General features: G+C 37.6%; 1 protein-coding gene across 5 annotated transcripts in view; it reads left to right on the forward strand.

Moving 5' to 3' along the window:
* The window catches only part of ARL15 (ADP ribosylation factor like GTPase 15), a 239060-nt gene that overhangs the window by 69494 nt on the left and 148531 nt on the right, over window positions 1-21035 (forward strand). For all 5 annotated transcript variants that reach the window (XM_030237333.2, XM_050987034.1, XM_030237331.2 and 2 more), the window contains 2 exons: window positions 10327-10471; window positions 13271-13330. In XM_030237333.2, the coding sequence (XP_030093193.1) occupies window positions 10327-10471; window positions 13271-13330 (205 nt within the window). The remainder of the gene's footprint in view (window positions 1-10326; window positions 10472-13270; window positions 13331-21035) is intronic.

Raw genomic sequence — 21035 nt, forward strand, 5'->3', positions numbered from 1 at the left:
TTCCCTATCAGCTGAAAAACCCCATCGCAAACTGAGTTGTGTTTCCCAAAATTTGAGGTACTAGCAGTAGGACATCTCTTGGCATTCTCTTTAAAATGGTTTAAAGGCTGTGTAGCCCTTGATTTATGCATGCTCAGGAATAATAAATTTCAGTTCTGATTTTGCAGTTCTAAGTGAATAAAATAGCCAATAGTTCTGATTTTGCAGTTCTAAGTGAATAAAATAGCCAATAGCCAATAGCCAATCAACAGGGTGGCAGCTGAGAAGCTCCATTTAGGCAGACATGCCATATGTAGGCAGAAAAAATATCCAAACTTGCAACTGGAGACAGGAAAAATGTGAAATGCCTCTGTTGGAGCATGAGATGTTTTCAATGGCTGTAGTTTCTCAAACCTAGCTCATTAAGAGTTTGATTGAGGCTAAACCTGTTCTGCATTCCAAGAGGCTCTCATTGATTAAAATTTGAAGAATTTTTAATGATACTTGAGATTCATATGCCTTCCTCTAATTGTATATTTTGGATTAATGTTTTTGTGTGGGTTGGTCTGTTTCCTCCCATGGTAGTAATGTGCTGTGCTAGCCAAGTAAAACTGTTATGCTGTATAAGGGGGTGGGAAGAGAGGTTCCTGTGTATATTCCCTAGGGTCTTTTGGTCAAAACAGGTATTCTCTTGAAGTTTCTCATTTTCAGTAAATATAGTGTACTGGAAAAGTAAGAGGAGGAATTATTTCAACCACATAAGGTTGAAATAATTCACAGGGAACCTAATGCATAAGAGATATTTGTAGCCTGCATTTACCTAGTGTTTCAAATTCAACGCTGGAGACTGGTAAGGCCATGAACTGGTAATAGTCTATTGGATCTCCCATTTGTGACTGCACTAATATTGGTATAATTCTTATTCCATTTTCTGGTGTTGAAAAGCAGTATTGTCTTTAGTGTTCCAAGCAGAAGAATGCTTTGGCCGGAAGACTTGCACAGTCTGCAAAATCAGGCTATCCTTGTTCTGTCCACCTCCTTCTATCATCTAAATCTTCCGATTACTTCTTGTTGGATTGTGTATATGGCTTATGCTATTTAGATGTTAAGTGCATACACTGTTTCTATTTTAGTAACTTGTGTTGCATCAGTTTCTACTCATGCCTTTTTTCCTCAACCCTTGATAATTTCAGGGCAATCAAACATTTGTTGGTTTGTTCACTTCTCAATTTGGTAGGCATGAGCAGAGAGCAGCAGGGATTCCTGGGCAGGTTTAAAAGTCACAGTTGAAATTGTACTTTGCCTCTTAATGTACTGTCATGATTGTGTTTAATTTTGCTTTATGGTATTTTGCAAATTGATTCTAAAGCTCTCATGTTTGTGGCTTCCCCCTGCCCCACAAATGTCAATGGGTCCTTTTCTTCTCCCTGTTTATTCTTTTTGTTTGCTTGTTTGTTTGTGTGTGTTTGGTTTGTTGTTGGGTGGGGGTTTTGGTTGGTTGGTTTAGTTTGGGGTTTTTTGCAGTTTTTTTTACTTTGACTGATACTTACAATCTTGTTGTACTTACTCTTCTAGATCAGCTATGAAGTTGTTCAGTAAGACCAGACTTTATAGAAAACAGTCTGGACTACTGTCCTCAGAGATTTCTCCTCTTTTCTTTCAGATTTGATGTCAAGTGTTAGTTTTGAAATCTTTCATAAGAAGGATCAAGATGTGTCTTGGGGCTTAATCTCCGAGGAAACTTTGCCTCAAGTAAACATTAGTTATTTCCTGTTCTTCCCTCAAAACACTTAGAGTTTCTCTAAGTTTCTTAGCTTTTTGATAGTCAAGAGAAACACACAGTCCAGGAATTTTTTTTTTTTTTAATGATTATGATGCCAAACTACTCTGAAAGCTTTGGATTAAACTGGTTGGGAAAAATGTACTGGAGTTTGCCTGCTTCTCTAATGTTACTCATACAATGGATGGAAGAATTCAGATCTTGTTACTTTTTTCAGGGGTTTATTCACTGGTATCACCTGAATCCCCCTTGAGATCTTCTGGCTGTTAGTGCATGAGGACACACTTCTCTTGTTTGTGCTTGGCTGTTCCCATGCTTTTTTCAACTATGTTTCAAATTAATTTATTTTAACTTAACTGGGTTTTTTTGAGACAATTTTATTATATAGATCCTTTTGCAAAATTCAGAAGTTTCATTTCACAGGGCATGATGTGTCTTAATCTGTTAGTGTACTTTGAATTTGCCTGCAAATTTTAAGAGTAGGACAGCAGCTGTAAATTTTCTTGTTCTTTCCTTTTTAAATTCATGGAATACAATGCAAGTCTTCATTTACCTCCATTTAGTGTACAGCCAGATTCCTCTTTGCACCAGATATATTTCTCTAATTTTTTTCCTTTGACCCATTCTGGCATGGGGCTTAAAGATGTCACTCTACTGTTTAAATAAATCCTCTTTTTGATATTTTTACAAAGTCATCCTATGTGTGTCATGTATGTTGAATACGAATGTGTAAGGTCTTATGTACTTGTGAATAGTTTTTGAGGAGGAAAAAGAAACGAAGCATGCTGTTTCATGGAGGTGGTGTGTAGTTGAGTAGAGAGCTCAGAAAAAAATCAAAGAACACCAAGTGGTCTATATGCTTCTTTCTGCTTTTGTGATCCCACGTGAACAGAACAGGATTATTCATTCTATGCTGAAAAAAAAAATTGTTTGGTAACCCACCTTGTAGCACACCTAAATTATGGAAAAGCTTTTTATGTTTTGTCTCAGAAACTCTACAGGGATGGCTTTTAGCAAGCCTGAAAGCTCAAAGGTGTTTTAGTTGTTTTATTTGTGTGGTTTTTTTTGATGGGGGCGTATTAAGAACAAAATGTATACATCTTTTATCCTTACCAGAAGTTAGAAGTAATGGGAAAGTGTCACATCCTTACTTTTGCACATTTGGGTGGTGCTGCTACTGCCTTTTTTGCTGGTATTTTTGATGATTCCTCAGGCTTTTTTTAGTGTGGTTGTGTGTCCTTAAGTTGTGAAACAAACTGTTTGCAAAGGCTTTCATTCATCTTTTTTTGTTGCCTTTGTCTCTTGCTGTTAAATGTGAATGAATGAGTGGATTGAATGAGTTACTCTTGTGCAATAAAACAAGTGGAAAGCAAACTGTCAGAGAGGAAATAACTTGAGCAATAATTCTACACTTGATGGGAACTTAGAAGTGTCCAAAAGCCCCCTTGGAGCTTGATTTGACACTGCAGTGAAGTGAGTGGTTTTCTTCTGTTCAGGGTACCACCTGTGCATGTGCTTATAACTGTTTGCTGACTCAGCTTTGGTTTATCATAGCTGTCTGCCATTTAATTTTATGTAGGCTTTTAAATCATACTACTTCACTGAATATCTGAGTACATCTGAGAAACCGATATTTATTACTTCATTCTTTCTTATAGTGTGAATGTAAGGGAGAATCATAATTTGGTTTTGATTTTATAGGGAGTGGGCCGGAGATTAAGGTCAGAGAGGCTCATTTTCCATTTTGGATGTGAGGTTTGTAGTTTATTTTGGCTGATGGTAGGGAAAGGACTCCTGTTGCCTTACAGATTCTTCCAGGGAAGTTATGCCTTTGGCTGCATTTATTGAATTTTTATGATTCCTGAACTTTGGGTCAAACCTTCATCTAAGAGCAGTTCATCTGATATCAGATAAAACAAATTATCTCCTGCAATTTGACCCACTGTAATTGTATTATCATGACCATGAAGTCCTCTGAATGGCAGTGTCATATCTGGCCTGTCAAAAGCCATCCAGTTCTTTCTTCTTAACTGTATTTCCTCTAACCCTTCTTGGTTGGTAGCAGAGTTATCAAATATGTTCAAACATGAATACCTCTCTGTCATTTTTCTGGTTTTAGTGCTTGAGCCTGTGTCTTGTGTCTTGTTCATCTGGGACTACAAGCGATGTTGAAAGTTTTTTAAGGCTATTACTTCTTTTGAGGTTCCAAAATATGGCTACTCTGAAGTACCAAGAAACTTTTGATAGGGGATGGCAAACAATTACAGCCAATGAATACAAATGTATTTCTTCATGGTCAGAAGGCAGAATTTGAGATTCCTGCTGTAGGCTATATGTTGTTGCTTCATCCCTGTAATAGAGGAAGATCTATGTGAGCCACTTGAAATTCAACAAGGTCAGGTGCAAGGCTCTGCACCTGAGGCAAAAAAGTCCCAAGCACTCAGGCTGGGCAGAGAATAGGTTGTGAGCAGAGAATAGATTGTGAGTAGCTCTGCTGAGAAGAACTTAGGGGTGCTGATGCGTGAGAGGTTGGACATGACCCCGCCATGGGCACTCACAGCCCAGAGAGCCAAACGTGTCCTGGGCTGCATCCAATGCGTTGCGGCCAGCAGGGCGGGGAAAGGGGATTGTGCCCTTCTGCTCTGCTCTGGTGATACCCCACTCACTGCATCCAGCCCTGGGGTCCCCAGCACAGGAAGGAAATGGAGCTTTTCAAGTGGGTCCAGAGGAGGCCCGAGCATCTCTTCTATGAAGACAGGCTGAGAGAGCTGGGCTCACTCAGCCCGGAGAAGAAAGTGCTTGAAGAGATCTTATAGCACCTTCCAGCACCTGAAATGAGCAGCCAACAAAGCTGGTAAGGGACTTTTGACAGGGGCATGTATTGGGTAGGACAAAGGGGAATGATCTTAAACTAAAATAGGGTAGATTTATGCAAGGTGTTAGGAAGAAATTCTTTACTGTGAGGTTAGTGAGACCATGAAGCAGATTGTCTAGAGTGTTGTGGTGATTCATCCTAGGAAGTGCTGGGTGCGGCTTTGAGCAACCTTGTCTGGTGAAAGGTGTCTTGGCTCCTGGCAGGGCAGCAGGACCTAGATGAACTTTATGGTCCCTTCCAACCCAACCAATTCTACGATTCTGTGATTTCTATGAGGTAGGATATTACCAGGACTGTTTGCTCTTTAAAACTGCCTCACTTCCTTGAGAAGTTGTTTTCTTCTGTCCTTTTTTATATCATCCTGTCTTTAATGCCTATACTTTGCACAGGCTGATATAAAGTTGAAGAGGAGTAGATGCATGTGGAGAAGGAGTGCTTTTGGTTCGATCTGTGGGCTGGCCACTCACTCCTTAGCCAGGTTAAACTAGAGGATTGCTTTATCCTGTGCAAGGAGTGGTGTAGCAGGTTAGGAGATCTTGAGCCTTCCATTGGAATTCGGATCATTATTGGGGTGGAGGATCTTGAGTATGGTGGTCACTGCTTAATGAGGTTATGGACTGTCAGAGAAGGTGTCTAGTCATGATGCTGGGATTTTTACCCGTGCTGAACATGACTCAGGCTGGCAGTGGCTACATGCATCTACATTCATCTCTTTCAGTGGCTAAAAAATCAACAGCAGTCTTAGATTTTGTCCTTATTACTGAAGTCATGTAGATGAAGATGAATCCTGTTTGGTTTTGGATTTTTTTAGAGATATAACTACCTGTACAACAGTATGGAAACTGAGGAGCCTGCAACTTTAGCTCACACTGTAAAATGCATGGAATTTTGTTGTACTGATTTAAAGTTAAGGTATTCATACAGTTAAAATTTAGTTTATATATCCTTCACTGCCCCCCCACCCAACCCTTCACAATGTATAATTTCATTCTGGTGCCTTGTGTGTTTTATTAGTTGCATTCAATTATTCCACTGCTGTTCTCAGTTGTTTACTATCATTAACATTATGACTGTCTGTCTTGTGTTATTGTGCCCCCCCTTCACATTTTCTCTTCAAAGTTTGAGGTTTCTTAGGCTTGCTTGATCTCAGACAACATCAGAGCTACAAAATCTACTGTGTGCAAATTTTACTTTTTTTAATAAATTCCTTGAATTTTATCAACAGCTTCAGGTGATTAACTAGTCCTCTGGATGTGTGTGCAAGTACTAGAAGTCTGTTTGTTCAAAGATACCATAAATTAAAATTAAATTGTAAAAGGAGACCATATGCACAAGTAAAACCAAGAGAGGGGGAAGGGACCAGAGTAAGGGTTGAGCTTTCAACCTTAATTCTGTATTTCAAGAGTTCTGAATGCTTGGTTTGTTAGCATTAGTGCTGCACTAACTTAAAGTATTTTTCCATGAGTGTGTGTGTTTAACCAACTAAGCATGAAATCCATTGCTTCTGTTTGTCCCTATTAAATAGTGGCAACAAAAGAAACAGACAAGAGATGGGTCCAGAACAAAGCAGAAATAATGGAGTATTTCACCCCAAAAAGGAGAGTGAAACGAGAAGTACAATGAGTAGGCAAGGACAGACTCAACAGCTGGAGGCAGTGTAATGTGTTGAAGAGAGTACTAATTCAGGGACATTTGCTGCCCAGATCTTCAATCTGTGATCTCTGAGCGGCACATACATCAGAAGTGTTTGGTCATCCCTGCTATAAACACAATATGCTTTTCCCAGAAGAAATCTCCATAGGGCTTTAAAGGGACACTATCTAGGACTGTCAGCATAAATACTGATCTGCCTAAATCTCAGAATCATCTTGTTGGGTTGGAAATCTGTGAGTAGGAGTAGGACTGGTTAGTTTCTTCCCTTAACTGTTAAAAAATTATTATTACATGCACATGCAGCATTCCTGCACACTGACAAGTAAAATGAAATGAAAATTCAGTGCTGCTGAATATTGCAAAGATTTCTGCAGACTGCAGCACCTATTACTCCCAGTTTCCTGGATTAATCCATCCTTTTTTCAAAAACTGAATAAATTCATAAATTTTTTAAAAGTACCTTACTGTTTTATTTTCTGTACTTAAAAATGTTTGTTCATTAAAAAATGAATTCCTGACTTTCCCTGCCTGCCTCTCTTTTCATGCCTATATCCCTCATCCAGTGGATATAGCTTTAAGTGTGATATTCTCAAAAATTATGAAAGCTTACAATTTGACATGTCGTTTCCTTTATACTAAGTAATGTCTTACCCTGATAAGATGAGAAGTCTCAAAAAAATGTTCCGTTTTTGTTGCTAGCAGCGGGGTCTGAGTACATGACTGTATCCTAAACAACCTTTCTGTGACTGTGCCAACTAGCTCTGCTTGACCCTGTATTTGCAGTAGTCCAATGTTTCTTTTCTGTCTGCTCCACAGCTTCCTCTAAGAGGCACTGTTTGGGTTTAGAGTTTGTTTTGCAATACCTAAAAGGCATTATTTTATTGCCCATTGAGCAAATCAAGTTTGGGAATCAATGGACGAAACTTCCAGGTCTATATCTGGCAAGTTAATTTGAGCTTCTTTTATGCCTTTGGGTTGGCTAAATGTAGTGGAAAGTATGCTGGTTTGGGAAAGAACTGACCACTAGTTGTGAATTAAGCAACTCTCTCAATGTTTTTGATGTATTTGTGTTTTGGAATTCTGGAATGACTTCTTTAATTACTGGTACACTTTTCTTGCAGTTTTGTGGTTTTCAGAGTGCATTGTAATATGTGATGACATCTTAAATAATGTGTAGCTCTAGTCCATGGTTATAAAATATTTCAGGATGCATTTCCTGTCTATAATGAAATACAGAATATAAAATGCAATTTTATTTGCATGGTCTGTGACTTCTGAATTTTCTACACCTCACAGATGCTGTGTAGCTACTAGATGCAGCTGCCACAGTTGTGACAATAAAGGTTTAGTCTCTATAATGGATACTTAAGTGGCCCTAACTTTGTTAAAGAGCAGGTAACTTTAGGCTGCTGAGAGAACGGGAAGAGAGTGATCAGACTGAATAGTGATATTTCCAAAGGGAAAGATGTTCATCTGAGCTTGAGTAAGGGGGGTTGCAAAACAAGTTTATAAAGTCTAAATCTATTTTTACAAGCATCCTCTACAATGTACTTTAGAATTTCTCATATCAGCTGCTGCTAAGGGTTATACACAATAGCTTAAGTTTCAGCAGCTTTTTGAAGCTAGAATATTAAAAAACTGTTTTCATTACAACTAAACCAAGTTACTGAAGGAAATTAGCCTTGCAGAAGGATAAAGTCGTGAATATAGCAAAGATAAGGGTATCATACCAAATAAAATACAAGAGTGGTCTGGGGGGAGCCATGTTCCTGTCTTCTAGGGCTCTGTCTGAAATTTTCATGCCTAACTGTGCTTACTAGTGAGGGATAAGTGAGATGAGCCTACATATGCTACTTTGGAGATGCAATCTGACCTGGATTTTTGATCATGTGTTTCATCCACAGCATATAAAGATTTTTCAGTCTAAGCTGGACTTAGACTGAAAAATCTTAGTAGATTTCTTAGTAGAGAGATCCTGAATTTCACAAACCTGTCTGTCACCCTCAGAGCCTCCATATATGTTTTACAAAGAGCAGAAATTATCTTTCACAGAACTATATGTTATTGGATGTTGTCAGGGCTCAAGTGTCATGTTTGATTGCGTAAGAACCAACAGAGTGGCTGGACCAAGAAGCACAGAATTCCATCAGCTAGTCTATTCCTTGATGTTTTTCAATGTTACAAAGATGCCATGATGACAGGAACAAATGGAATCCTTTTAAAGACTGGCTAAGGGGGTCTGACACAGCCTCAGGAGCTCTGGCAAGCTCTGAAGGATTTTATGTGGCCTTCAGCTTGATATCCATTACATGGAAACTTTCTTTAAAGGAGTTTATCTTTTTCAATGAACTCAGTTGGCCTTTCTCACTTAAGTAACACAGTAGAATGTTTGCTGTGGCTTTGTAGAACCTGTGAGATGAGTATAAACTAGTAAATGGATAGAACATCAGTAAATAAAGCTAGTAGGCAAGTTAATTCCTTTGAGGTATGGACACATACAAGAGCAAACCTTCTTAAAGAAAATAATTTTTGAATCAAATCTTCATAGAGGCAAAGCTATTATTTTTAAAATCTGCTGCTTTTATTCAGCTTAAATATTATTGTACATATTCTTACTTTTTCTAAAGTGTTGCCTTTCACTCTTTTAAAAGATGCTGAAGTGGTTTTGCAGCTTTCACAGAATTTATCTTTTGCTTCTTCAAAGCAATGAAAACTGTTTTAGCAGCATGTGTAATAGCTTACCATCTATACTGAAAGAATACAATTAAAGTTCTGTGTTGAGTGAGCTGTCCTTTTATAATCACATTCTCTCAGGACAACTTGCTCACAGGGTCAGACCTCACTGTTTGCATTAGAGCCTTATTGACATCAGTTCAGTTTCTCTGCTCCTCCGGTAGCCCTCTGTGAGAAAACCTGGGCAGTTCTCAAGACAATCTAGGTTAAGGTTATAAAGACTGGATTTCTTTTCCCATAGTTGGTGCAGTGCAGACTTGTGGTTAAGATGGAAATAAAGAGCTGGGGCTATGTAAAAACAGAATGTGTGACAAAGGGCTGATTGCACAGACATGCTTTCCCTTCCCTTCCCTGTTAAAGCAGATGTCTTCCTTTGATATAAAGGTGGCAGATACTAGGGAAGAAGTTATTTATGTCTATGTATATTGGGGTGGCGGAAGTCTGCCTTGGAAATTACCGGGTAATTATGCTCCGTACATAAAATATAAATTTCCTAGCTTTCCTGGAACTGTATGCTTTTAGATTTTTACATTAAAAGTTTCTAAATTGCATATAAACAAAGAACTGAAGAACTTAATGAAGGCCTAAGGAGCCCTTTGGAAAACTTGGCCTACTTTGGGAAAACTGTTTAAGAGAAGCAAGCAGAAATCTGAAGTAGGCTTTGTGTAAGAGATTTTTATTTGTTTACATTGTGATTAATTTATACTTCTCCAGGGAAAGTGAGCTATCTATCTGGTTTTTACTAGATCAATGTCCAGAAAGATTTATTTGTTTATTTATTTATTTATTTACAAGCTGTTGTTCTGAGCTGAAATGCATGACAAAGCAAGCCCGGAAAGGATATTAGTGGAGCAAAGGTCTCTGATTCTTTTCTGTGATGACAGGTAGAGCCTAGTCAGTAACTGCTCAGGATTGGCTCTGATATTCACACCAGGTATTGCATGAAATTAGCACAGGAAGGAAACTCATGCATAATCAGCTGTAGAGCAATATAGGACACAAGCCCATCTCGTGGTGGGCAGTTTGTGCTATTTGGGAAATGGACACATAGCTTTTTGATGTTTAGGTGAAAAGTTAACATGTATGCTTGTTTTTTTATAAAGTTTGAGATTTTGAGATTTTAGTTGAGGTGGTCTTAGTCTATTAATTGTTGACTTTGTCAAATAATAAGTTGGAATAATACTTTTCTTCTCTCCAATGAACTCAAGTTTATAAACTTCCTTCTTAGAAGGTTAAAGAAATAAACATTTGCCAATAAAGAAAACTAAACTCTTCCTTTTGTATTTGTTTTGCCTTATCCTGGCAGTGTTTTAGAGCACTTTGCTGCAAGGGACCGCCACCACCACGACCTGAGTATGACTTGGTTTGCATAGGCCTCTCTGGTTCTGGGAAGACAAGTCTTCTGTCTCAGCTCTGCAGTGAAAGCCCGGAGAACATTGTGTCTACCACAGGTAGGATGCTCCCTTTATTCCATGGTGTGCTGGAATTTTGCCCAAAGATGACTACTGAAACACATAGCAAAGGCAGTAGAGAACTTCAGCCTGCTTATCTTGCTGTTGAAAGTACCTAATGGATCACTTTGCAGCTACCACTGCTGCAATACTTTCTTTCAGTATTTCAGTATGTTCATATATTGGGGAATATCCATGAGAACATACAATTTGGAGTATGTTAAAAGTCGAAAATGTGTGCTCTAATGAAGCAGAACCATAACATACAGTAGTACTGTACTGTAGACACACATTGAAATGTTTCTTTCTTCTCATTTTACTTTTGATTTTTACAGTCTCACTGTATATTGGAGAGAAAGGAAGAGAATATGCTGTAAAATAGGATAGGACAGTGATGCTATGAGACTATATTTGGGATTTATTTCTGTACGTATTTGGTCCATGCTGCCTTGTGGTATATGCTAGTGACCAAAAAAAAAAAAAAAGGAAATATGATGGAAATATGATTTTTTGGTGATAATCACAGCTTTTTACATGAGCAACAGGCTTGTTTATGTTGTAAGGGCAGATTGTGATCAAAGAATTAATTTACAGAAAGTTTCAGTGTAGTGAGGATATACATAAAAACAGACAGTACAACCACAGATAGGAGATATCTTAAGTGAAAACAATTTGAATAGGCATCTTGATAATGATGAACCAAAATGCCTAATACTGAAAAGCATGTTTTGATTGAAAAAAAACCCAAAACAACAAAGAAAAAACAAACCAAGAACAAAACAGCACCAGAAAAACCAGAAACAGACATGTGAAGTAAGAAGAGGGAATACCTGGCTGGAAAGTTCAGAAAGAGGGCAGATTAGGTCATGGAGGTTGAAGAAATAAGGTTCAGTGGCTGCAGCAATTATTAAGGTTGGTTTGCTGATGGAAGTGATAGTAAGTGTTGGGCAAGTACCTTGTTTACAGTAACGTGGCTTCGTTCTGTAGCTGTGGTTCATGGGCTTGAATTTCATGATTGTACCTTAGCAACCCTGTTTTTCAGTGTATGTTTTCTTAATTTACAAGAACATAAGATTATTCATACAAATGTAAGTAAAGTGTCAAACAGGTACAAGAAAATAGTGTTTTTATTGACATGAACAGCTTCTGTGTTGTGGTGTTACTGGCAATGTTAGAGATCCAGCAGCTGTGAGAAGGTGACTAACTCAAAAAATTAGAAGGAAATTGTAGAGTAATGAGCCTTTTAATTTTTTTTATCCTTCTCTTGAGCTTTATCTCCAGGATTAAAACAGATTATACTTAATTAGTTTAGAACCTGAAATAAATAGTAACAGCATGTAGATAGAAGTATAAAGCTATCAGAGAAAGTAATGAAAATACTGCTAATTAAAAATTAAATTGATTTTGTTTTTCTAGAGAGATGCAATAAAATACCACTATATGATTAAGTAACTTGAGGAATGAAAACCAACTCTGGAGAATACTAGGCAGGCAAACCAAAATGATGCACATCTAGAGTATTCTGCTTATAATAAATCTTCTTAAATGTGCCACATCAGACAATATTGTGGAGAATCCAGGAATACAATGTGACAGCTTCTCTACTCACGCTTTAAGCTATAATGTCTATTTTTGCTTTTTTCATCAATGCCACTCAGGTCCATTACATTTTTCCCCTTTTTCTAGGAAGAGTTTAGGATTTCTCTAAAGATAAGATCCCCAAAATATTTCATAGTTATACCCTTCAAATTTTCTTGTACTTTCCTCTGTTGTATCTAGCACTGATTATAGTAGGAGTGTTGTAACATCTTATTGGTCTAACCAGGGAGAAAAAACATCTTGTTTCTCTTAAATGATAGCTAATAAATGTGAAGCGAAACACATTTTCTCAAAACCTCTTCACTCATTTCACAGGTATGTAATCATGTTGAAATGACTTGTGCTAGATGGAAATAAATCTAATGTCTGTCTGGATATTTTTTGCTGAAGGAGCACACATAATTTTTCCTTTATAAAGTATTATGTACGCTTATATGTATGTATGCAATGAACCTGCAAAATTTAGTGTATAAAACACTGGTAAGGCTGGAGTTTTTCAAATTCCCTTTCTTTTGTCTGTCTGAATTTTCAATTAAGGGTAAAGGTCACATTTTGGTGGTTTTTTTTTTTTTTTTGTTTGGTTGGATTTTTTATTTTTATTTCAGTTTTAAGCAAAAATTAGGCTAATAGAGGACTCATAGATATTTCCAGTGTGCTTATGACCATTTTAATACATCCAGCTAAGGTCTGTAGAAGGATCTTCCAGTTAATAATGTTTATAGAAAGGGTTAATAATCCAGTTGCAACCAAAACTTATGATGTTTAATTGGAAGAATAAAATGATTTTTATTGCACATTGTTTTCAAGGTCTCCTAAAATTTGCAGAATGATCACATCATTTTAATGGTAGTCTGGATTGTCTACTTTAGCTCTAGATGCAGTAAAAGATGATCTTATAGAAGTATATTCTGGTAGAAGGCCTGGATGGAAATTTTGTGCTAAATTTTGTGTGCCAGGTTCTTAAAATTTAAAATTGCATTGCTTATCCTGATTTATTCTTGTTCCACTCTATGGCACTTCTCCACCTCTTTCCCCTTTCTCACCCCCTTTTAACTGACTTTTTAAACCCATTGAAACAAAATTTCTTAGGCAAAATCCTGGTTCTTGATGGAAAAAGTTGTTTTTTCTGAATATATGCAATTGTTTGCAAATGGCCCCTTTAACAAATAGCTTACTAATGTTCTGTATTTCTCTTCTTAGGTTTTAGTATAAAAGCCGTGCCATTCCAGAATGCAATTTTGAACGTGAAAGAACTTGGAGGTATGGCATTTATTCCTTTGTTTATAAAACATGCATGTCTAAATCTCATCATAACTGTCAGTTTTTTTAAATTGTTAGTTATTTTAAATTTTAAAATGATGGATCAGTACAGCTGTAGGTAAAAATGTCAGCAGATGAAGTTGAGAAAAGCTGTACAAATCCTGACCTCAAAGAAGAAAGGGTAAAAAGCAGGAGGAGTGGAGGCATGTGGTGTATCTCTTTAATGTAATTTCTTGGATTGCAGTGGTTAAGTTACACAGAAATACAAACTGGACTGTAATTTTAGTATGGCCCATGTGGCAGCTCAAGGAAGTGTATGTTCCTTGTGTTTATTGTATGTATAAACTTTCACTTATGAAAACTGGGTCAGGTAACTATGTGAACATTTGTCAAAACCAATATATTTACTGCACCACTGAAAGTGTTGCAAAGGCAGCCAACTTATAATGAGTTATATTCTTTGAGAACTGTTCTCTTGTTAGATTTATTGGATTTTGGAGCAATGGTTGTTTCATGGTTGTAGGATTTTTTTAAACTTTTCTATATACAGGCAACTCCCAATTCTGACTCTGAGTCTCAAGTGAGGTTGTTTGTTAGAAGCAAGAAAACAGTCTCCTGTGGAGAGTTCTCATGGAGTCTAATGTTCTTCTAATTTAAAACCCACTTAGGTCTTCTTCATATTCTAGAATTTCTGTATGTCTTCTTTATTATTTGTGTAAATATAGTAGACTTATTATTGAGGATATTTATTAGATTTTTCAGCGAGATTGTAACCTCTCTTGAGTTATCTGGGGTAGGATTTGACTTGGTTCTTGAGGAAAGTTTCAGGAGATCTAGTTGCATAGCACTTGTCTTACCTGAACTTGTTCCATGAAGGCTTTGAGATAAGCGCACGTGGAAGGCATAGCATTTCCTCTTTAATGCCACTGGTCCGTGGATTTAAACATAGATGTTCCTGTTTGAGCATGTATTCTATGAAAAAAAAAAAAAAACAAAAATACAAAACCTTAAATCTTTCATAAAGGGACCACTTCTCAGGGATAGTGTAGATACACTATGTAGTGAGTGTTTTATGTTGCTATGTGCATTATGCACACTTAGTCATAATGTCACTTTTTTTGATTTTTTTAAAAAATAGGGTGAATCATTTGTAGTCTAGTTTTTATGTTCTGCTACCTAAGGTATATGAAATATGTATTTCTTGTAGGTAAATACAATTTTTTAATCAATAATTGAATCTGTGATTCAATAGCAGATAGCAGATCCTTGTTAAAGTCTATTAACAGGGAGAGATAATCTGATTTTCTGATCATATGGGTCTGTGTGTTTGAGAAATCTTATCTTAGTGGAGAGTTTTGGCTCGTGATGAGGAGTAATCCAGAATACTTGAATTGTTGTTTTCATCCATTTATCTCTTCTCAAAGACAGAAGGATTGTCAGAATTTTTTACTGCACCTTTTACTTCCTTTTTCCTTTGACCTATGGGTGTTTTCAAGTCTGTATTTAAAAATTATGTAATCTGATTTCTGCAATGTAATGTAATCTGATAATCTGTAATGTAATCTGATAGTATGTAACATATGAAATATTACAGAAAAATACTAGCTCCATTACCTTTTCATTATCTGGTAAGAGAGCAAAAGCAAACTTCCAAAAGTTTGTTTCGTTCCAGAAGTTGGTGGTTACTAGTAGTGTTCCCCAGGACTCATTATGTCCCCAGTTTTGTTTAATATCTTAATTGATGGTCTAGAAAAGGGGATCAAGTACATTCTTGGTTTGGAGATGACACCCAGTTGGGTTGATCTGCTGGAGGGCAGGAAGGCTCTCCAGAGGGATCTGGACAGGCTGGATCCATGGGCTGAGGCCAACGGAGTGAGGTTCAACAATGCCCAGTGCCAGGTCCTGCCCTTGGGTCACAACAGCCCCAGGCTGAGACGGAGTGGCCCAGGGGAAAGGAGCTGGGGGTGCTGGTGACAGCAGCTGAACATGAGCCAGGGTGTGCCCAGGTGGCCAAGAAGGCCAATGGCATCCTGGCCTGGATCAGCCATGGTGTGGCCAGCAGGGCCAGGGCAAGGATTGTCCCCAGTACTGGGCACTGGTGGGGGCACACCTGGAGTGCTGTGTCCAGCTCTGGGCCCTCCCTGCAAGAAAGGCACTGAGGAGCTGGAGAGAGTCCAGAGAAGGGCAATGGAGCTGGGGCAGGGTCTGGAGCACCAGTCCTGTGAGGAGCAGCTGAGGAAACTCCTCAGCTGGAGTATTTAGTCTGGAGAAAAGGAAGGTCAGAGGTGATTTTTTCACTCTCTACAACTGCCTGAAAGGAGATTGTGGCCAGGTAGGGGTCGCTCTCTTCTTCCTGTCAGCCAGCGACAGAATGAGAGGAAATGGCCTCAAGCTGCACCAGCGGAGCTTCAGACTGGACATCAGGAAGAATTCCTTAATGAAAACAGTTGTTAAACATTGGAATGTCCGCCGAGGGAGTCACCATCCCTGGAGGTGTTCAAGAAACAACTGGACATGGCTCTTAGTGCCGTGATATAGTTTACAAGGTGGTGATAGGTCAAAGGTTGTACTCCGTGATCTTAGAGGTCTTTTCCAACTTAAATCATTCTGTGATTCTGTAGTCAGCATTTAACCTTTTAGCTGAGAAATGTGTTCCTGTTTGATGAGGGTAAAACCTGAGCTTTCTGGAGTAGGCATGGTTTCTCTCTTGCTCCTATATGAAAATAAACCAAAACATTTTTCATTTGTCACCCTAAGACATCACTGTTAAATTTTGGTTCAGAGTTTCTGCTTCTGATGCTGAAGAGAAACCCATGTTTTGCCTGATTGCTGGGGATTTTTTTCTCTTATTCCTGGATTTTTGCCTTTGTTATGCTATTGTTATATAATTTTTCTTTGCTGTAGTCTGGAGGTCTTGTCCAAACATTTGATCTTGGAAACCTGGAGGAAGGCATCTTTCCTTAACAACCCCTACCTGTTGTTACATGCTATTTACAAAGTGACATTATATATACTTTTATTTTTTGTTGCTTTGTCTTTTTAGGTTTAGATAACAGAAATCTTCATATGTCACCATGCAGTAACATATTAACAGCCAGTATTTAAAACACAGCAGAAGTTATACTGCTTAAGGTTCTTCTATTCAGCAGCCAAACCTTTATATGAAACAGATGCTGACTGTGTAGTACCCTTTCTGTTTTGTTGAAGCAGTATTCTTCCTTGAGGTTAAAGATGGTGCTAGTTTTTACTGTGCTGGTTGTCTCCAAAGCTGATAATGAAGACGGGTTTTATTTCTACAGGGATTGTAAATTTTCAGGCAAAATGTACAGAACATAGTCCCCTTCCTTTAATCTATTCAAGGACTGATTGTCTCTTCCTCCTTTAAGATTTAGGGACAGGGAACAAAGTTTTGTTGTGCTCTCTTTGCAGTCTTTTTTTGTTTTTCTTTGAAGCACATGATTCTAGAATATTAAAAATTCAACACAATTTCTGGTTTTCTTTCTTAAGATGGGAATTTGCAGTCCTAACAGAAAATTAAGGGTTTATCCAATTTGATAAATGGTAGATGTTTTGTTTAAAAACCTAGAATTTGATCCTGAAAAAGTAAGAATATATAGAGAGCTTTATAATATAACATTAGGCTTTCTTGAATTACTTGAAAAGATGGTCGTGCTTTATTTGCTGACCAAGGTGAACTGCCTGTTCTCTAAGTTGCTGTTTTGCTATACCAATAATCCCTTCCTTGACCCCAAGGAGCTAAAAAATTACCATTTTTCCCCCCAAAAATTTTGGTCTAAAAGATAATGTTTATAATTTAAATTATTGTGGACATGTGCCATGCCCTAGTCCACATTCTTTCAGAATGTTCTATTGCCAGAACAATTGGAAATATCCGTCTTTATTATGTGACTCAGCTGAGTATTGGTATGGAAAGAAACTACAGTTGTGATGATTTCCTCTTACAGTGCAGTAATTTGTTGTGGCAACTAAGGGTGACATTGTGTGTGATGAACATAGAGAGGAGTGGGAGAAGACTGTAAAAATAAGGCAGATTATAATGTTTGTTGTTCAGGAGACTCTAACAGTGTTTTGCTGAAAATTTAAGATGCTGAATGCTGAGGTTGGTCCTCAAGATAGATAATGGAGGTGTAAAGGCAGTAGGAAGCTTTTTCTTTGGTTCTAACAAATTCTAACCTGAAGACACAGTGTCTGAAAGCACCATTTATTCCCTATTTTTTTAAGTAGTTTGCACTTGTAATGCTTTCAAAACAGAATATAAAGTTGTGGCTTAGATATTTGTTCCAGTTTATATCAAGATTTAAAGTCTGTCCTGGTAGTCCACTAATAATTTCCAGTCATCTTTTTAGAATAAGTTATTTAATAATTTAGTTTTGTATCTTGTAAATGGAGGCTTCGAAACTACAAGTGAGATGCCAAATAATGAGCCATGTCAAATTTAAAAGAATGATTCTGGTTGTGAGCAGCTCTTCTTACAAAGTTTAAAAATGCTAACAACATGCTATAGGATTTAATAATGTTCCCTCTTTTATCTATTTAAATATATTGTCTTATGTTTGTGTTAAGTTTTGTGATACACCCTAAAGCCATTTTCTCAAATTTAGAGAGTACATGTTGCGTAGTCATATTGGAACATTCATTTAAGACAAAAATCCGTTAAGTGCTTAGCAAGAGTGGAGTGGTTAATATCAGGAATGCTCTTGTCTCCAGTTGGTTGAACATGCCCAGGAAAAGAGATGAGAACTTGCCTTCCCACTGCTGTTACTTCTTAAGCTTGATTACCAAAGTCATAAATTCACATTCTTACACCAGCTAAATTAATTGTCTAGGTGACAGCTTGTGAACAAATAGCTTTAAATAGGTTTGGTTAGACAAAGCATGCGTATTTTGCCTTAATTTAGAAGTAAAAGCTAGTAGGAGGAGAAGCCACACTGTTGTGCAGTCCAAGTTGAATGGAAAATATGAAATTCTGGAGAAGACAGCAACAGTTGTCCGGTAGTATCTGCCTGCTGAAAAAAATGGTGGACGTGGGAGAAAATAATGTTGCCCTATTAATTTGAGTTTAAAATTCAAATATTTTTGGGAAATTTCTTTCCCTTTGCTCTATGGAAGTAGAGTACAGAACACCCTTCTAGCAACATAGAGCAGCTAACATTTCATCAAGTTAGTCATCAGAAAACTGATCCCACAAGAAAATGCCAGCCTAAGTCATCTACAGAGGGATGAACTAACACAAAGCATTAACATCTCCAAACTGTACTTGACTAAAAGGCACTTGACACCTCTATAAAATCTGGTTGTGGAGTACATGCAATGCCATCTGCGACATAGCTGCATCTAACAGTTTACAGAATGTCTGAGCAGAAGAAATTTTTAGATGACCCTGTTGAGCTGTCCACGCTGTGAGTCGCATGGATACATTCCACTTCCAAAAGCATTAAAGTCAGATCTGTTTGCTATCAGTCATGCTCAGCCTGCTGTTCAAATGGTGCCTAAACCCAGGCTCTGTCACATAGTTTCCTCATTTCATAGATAAGAAAGATGATTTACACCTGCTTATGGACCTCTTTAATGGGAGTCTGAGGAAGCTCTTATTCAGCATAGTGATCTTACCACCATTCTTCTGAAATACTGTGCTTTTGGTACAGTTAGGTTTTTTCACAGTGAGGAAAGATAACCATCAGTTGTTCTCATTCCAAGTAGAAACCATGCAAGCAATGCCTGTCAAAGCTGTGTAAATAGGATAAACAAAATAAAGAATTTCCTAGTCAAGCTTTTTGTGGGTGTGAACTGGTTGGTTTTGTTTATGAGATATTTTGTGGGGAGAAAAGCAGAACATTTGGTTTGCTTAAAAGTCTCTGCCTCCTGTTGGGCTTGCAATGTCATTTTCTTCAGGCAGAATCAAAGGATAGAGTGTATCAGCTTCATTAAGCATCAGAAACTATACAAATATTTTAGGAACATCCCCCAAAAGTTTTACCTTTGATTCTGGACAGCTAAAGCTTTGAACTTCTGTGGGCCAATTCGCAAAAAGGCTAAACAGAAATACAGAGCTGTGATAGACTTGGCACTTCTTTTGTATGACTACTAGTTTGAAGTGCCATAGAGATAGATGTATTTTGAACTTTATTTGAGGTTAGCTGTGCTGTTATCAAAGCTGTGACTGCAGCTCAGGAGAGGGTACATTTGAACCTGGCTGGGTGCTGGCAGCAGTCTTACTGTGGGGTTCTGCCTCTGCTTCTGAGACCCTGGCTGTCTCAGAGTTCTCTAGCTGATGAGGGAGAAGGACACAGATGCAGGTTATCTTGATGCCAGCGAGTCTTTGCTAGTCCTTACTGTGTGTTTGTGAATTAAAAAAAAAACAAATAACAATTACCCCAAACTCATGAAAAAACAAAAAAAGAAGGGGTGAAGAATGGCTGTCTGTGCCACCTGCTGCAAACTATTAAATCTTTAGATATTTGGCTTAAATAGATGTTAAAGCATATTGCAGGGCACACATATCCTTCTCTTTATTTTAAATGAATTTATAAATTTTTAAATTAACTTTATAATGAATTTTATGTTCTTGACTAGAACAGGAGATACTTGTTTCAATTTGCAAGGGTTTTTTTTAACATGGTAGTATAATACACACAAGCAAGTAGATCAAACTGACTTTCTGCAGGCAGGTATAAGTATAATGTTTTTAAAACTTTCAAGCTCTTGAAACCCAAATATTGTTCCAGCCGATTTAAATATCAGAGTAAGGTGGAGATTCAAATTTGGAAACAGCATATAAGTTAGCTAATAAAGAAAATACTGAAGGCTTGAGTTCCAGATTATTCTCACTGGGAAAGCCTGGAAGGCAGACAAAAGATGACAGAGATGGTTTCCATAAACTTTGGTTTGATAAGAAAAATAAAATGAAGTACCGTAAACTTATATGCATTTCTGATTTTGTATGTTTTGAATACAAAGGCAGACAATTTTTTCCTCAACATTTTCTGTCTTTTTTTTCCCCCTGTTATGCTGTTTTTTCATACCATATTTGAATTGCTGCAGTGAATATAGCTGATTTGGCAATCTCAAAATATTCCTCTTTCTGGGGAAAAAGTGCCGATGTCCTGCTGCCATGTCTTGTGCACTGCAGGAATACACTGCCTGAAAGCCTAGAGAAGGTAGGCTGTGATCACTTGGTCTTAGACCCTAGGAAGCAGAAGTCCTGGGACTTTTGAAAATGGGAGAAGGTTTTGGTTTAGCATCTGTGTTGTTGCAGTAGCCATACAAAGTAGCCATAGAATGATGACACAATGTTTTCACATTACACCAGTGAAAACGTTTGTGTCTCTGTGTGGGTGCATGGGACAAATTCCATGCAGATTCATAGCAGGTATCTTAAACAGGATTTATAAATTTGTGTGTTGTATAAAGGAGCCAGCACATTAAAAAAACCCCAACAAACAACCAATAAAAAAAACCCCTACTGTATAAAGGATTTATTCAAGGGTGAAATACTGGGAAACCTGCCCAAGATAGATAAGGAGCAACCACAACTCTTGAGCATGTTAAGATTTCTAAGGTTTCGGGCATGTTCTTGGCTACTCAGAAAAATACATCAGTTTTGTTTGTGAGGATATGATGTGAAGTGAAGGCATAAAGCCCACATAGATTTAGAAACATTTATTTTCCAAAGGTTTTCTTGGGG

This window comes from Serinus canaria, chromosome Z (assembly GCF_022539315.1).
Source record: "Serinus canaria isolate serCan28SL12 chromosome Z, serCan2020, whole genome shotgun sequence".
Taxonomy (NCBI): Eukaryota; Metazoa; Chordata; class Aves; order Passeriformes; family Fringillidae; genus Serinus; species Serinus canaria.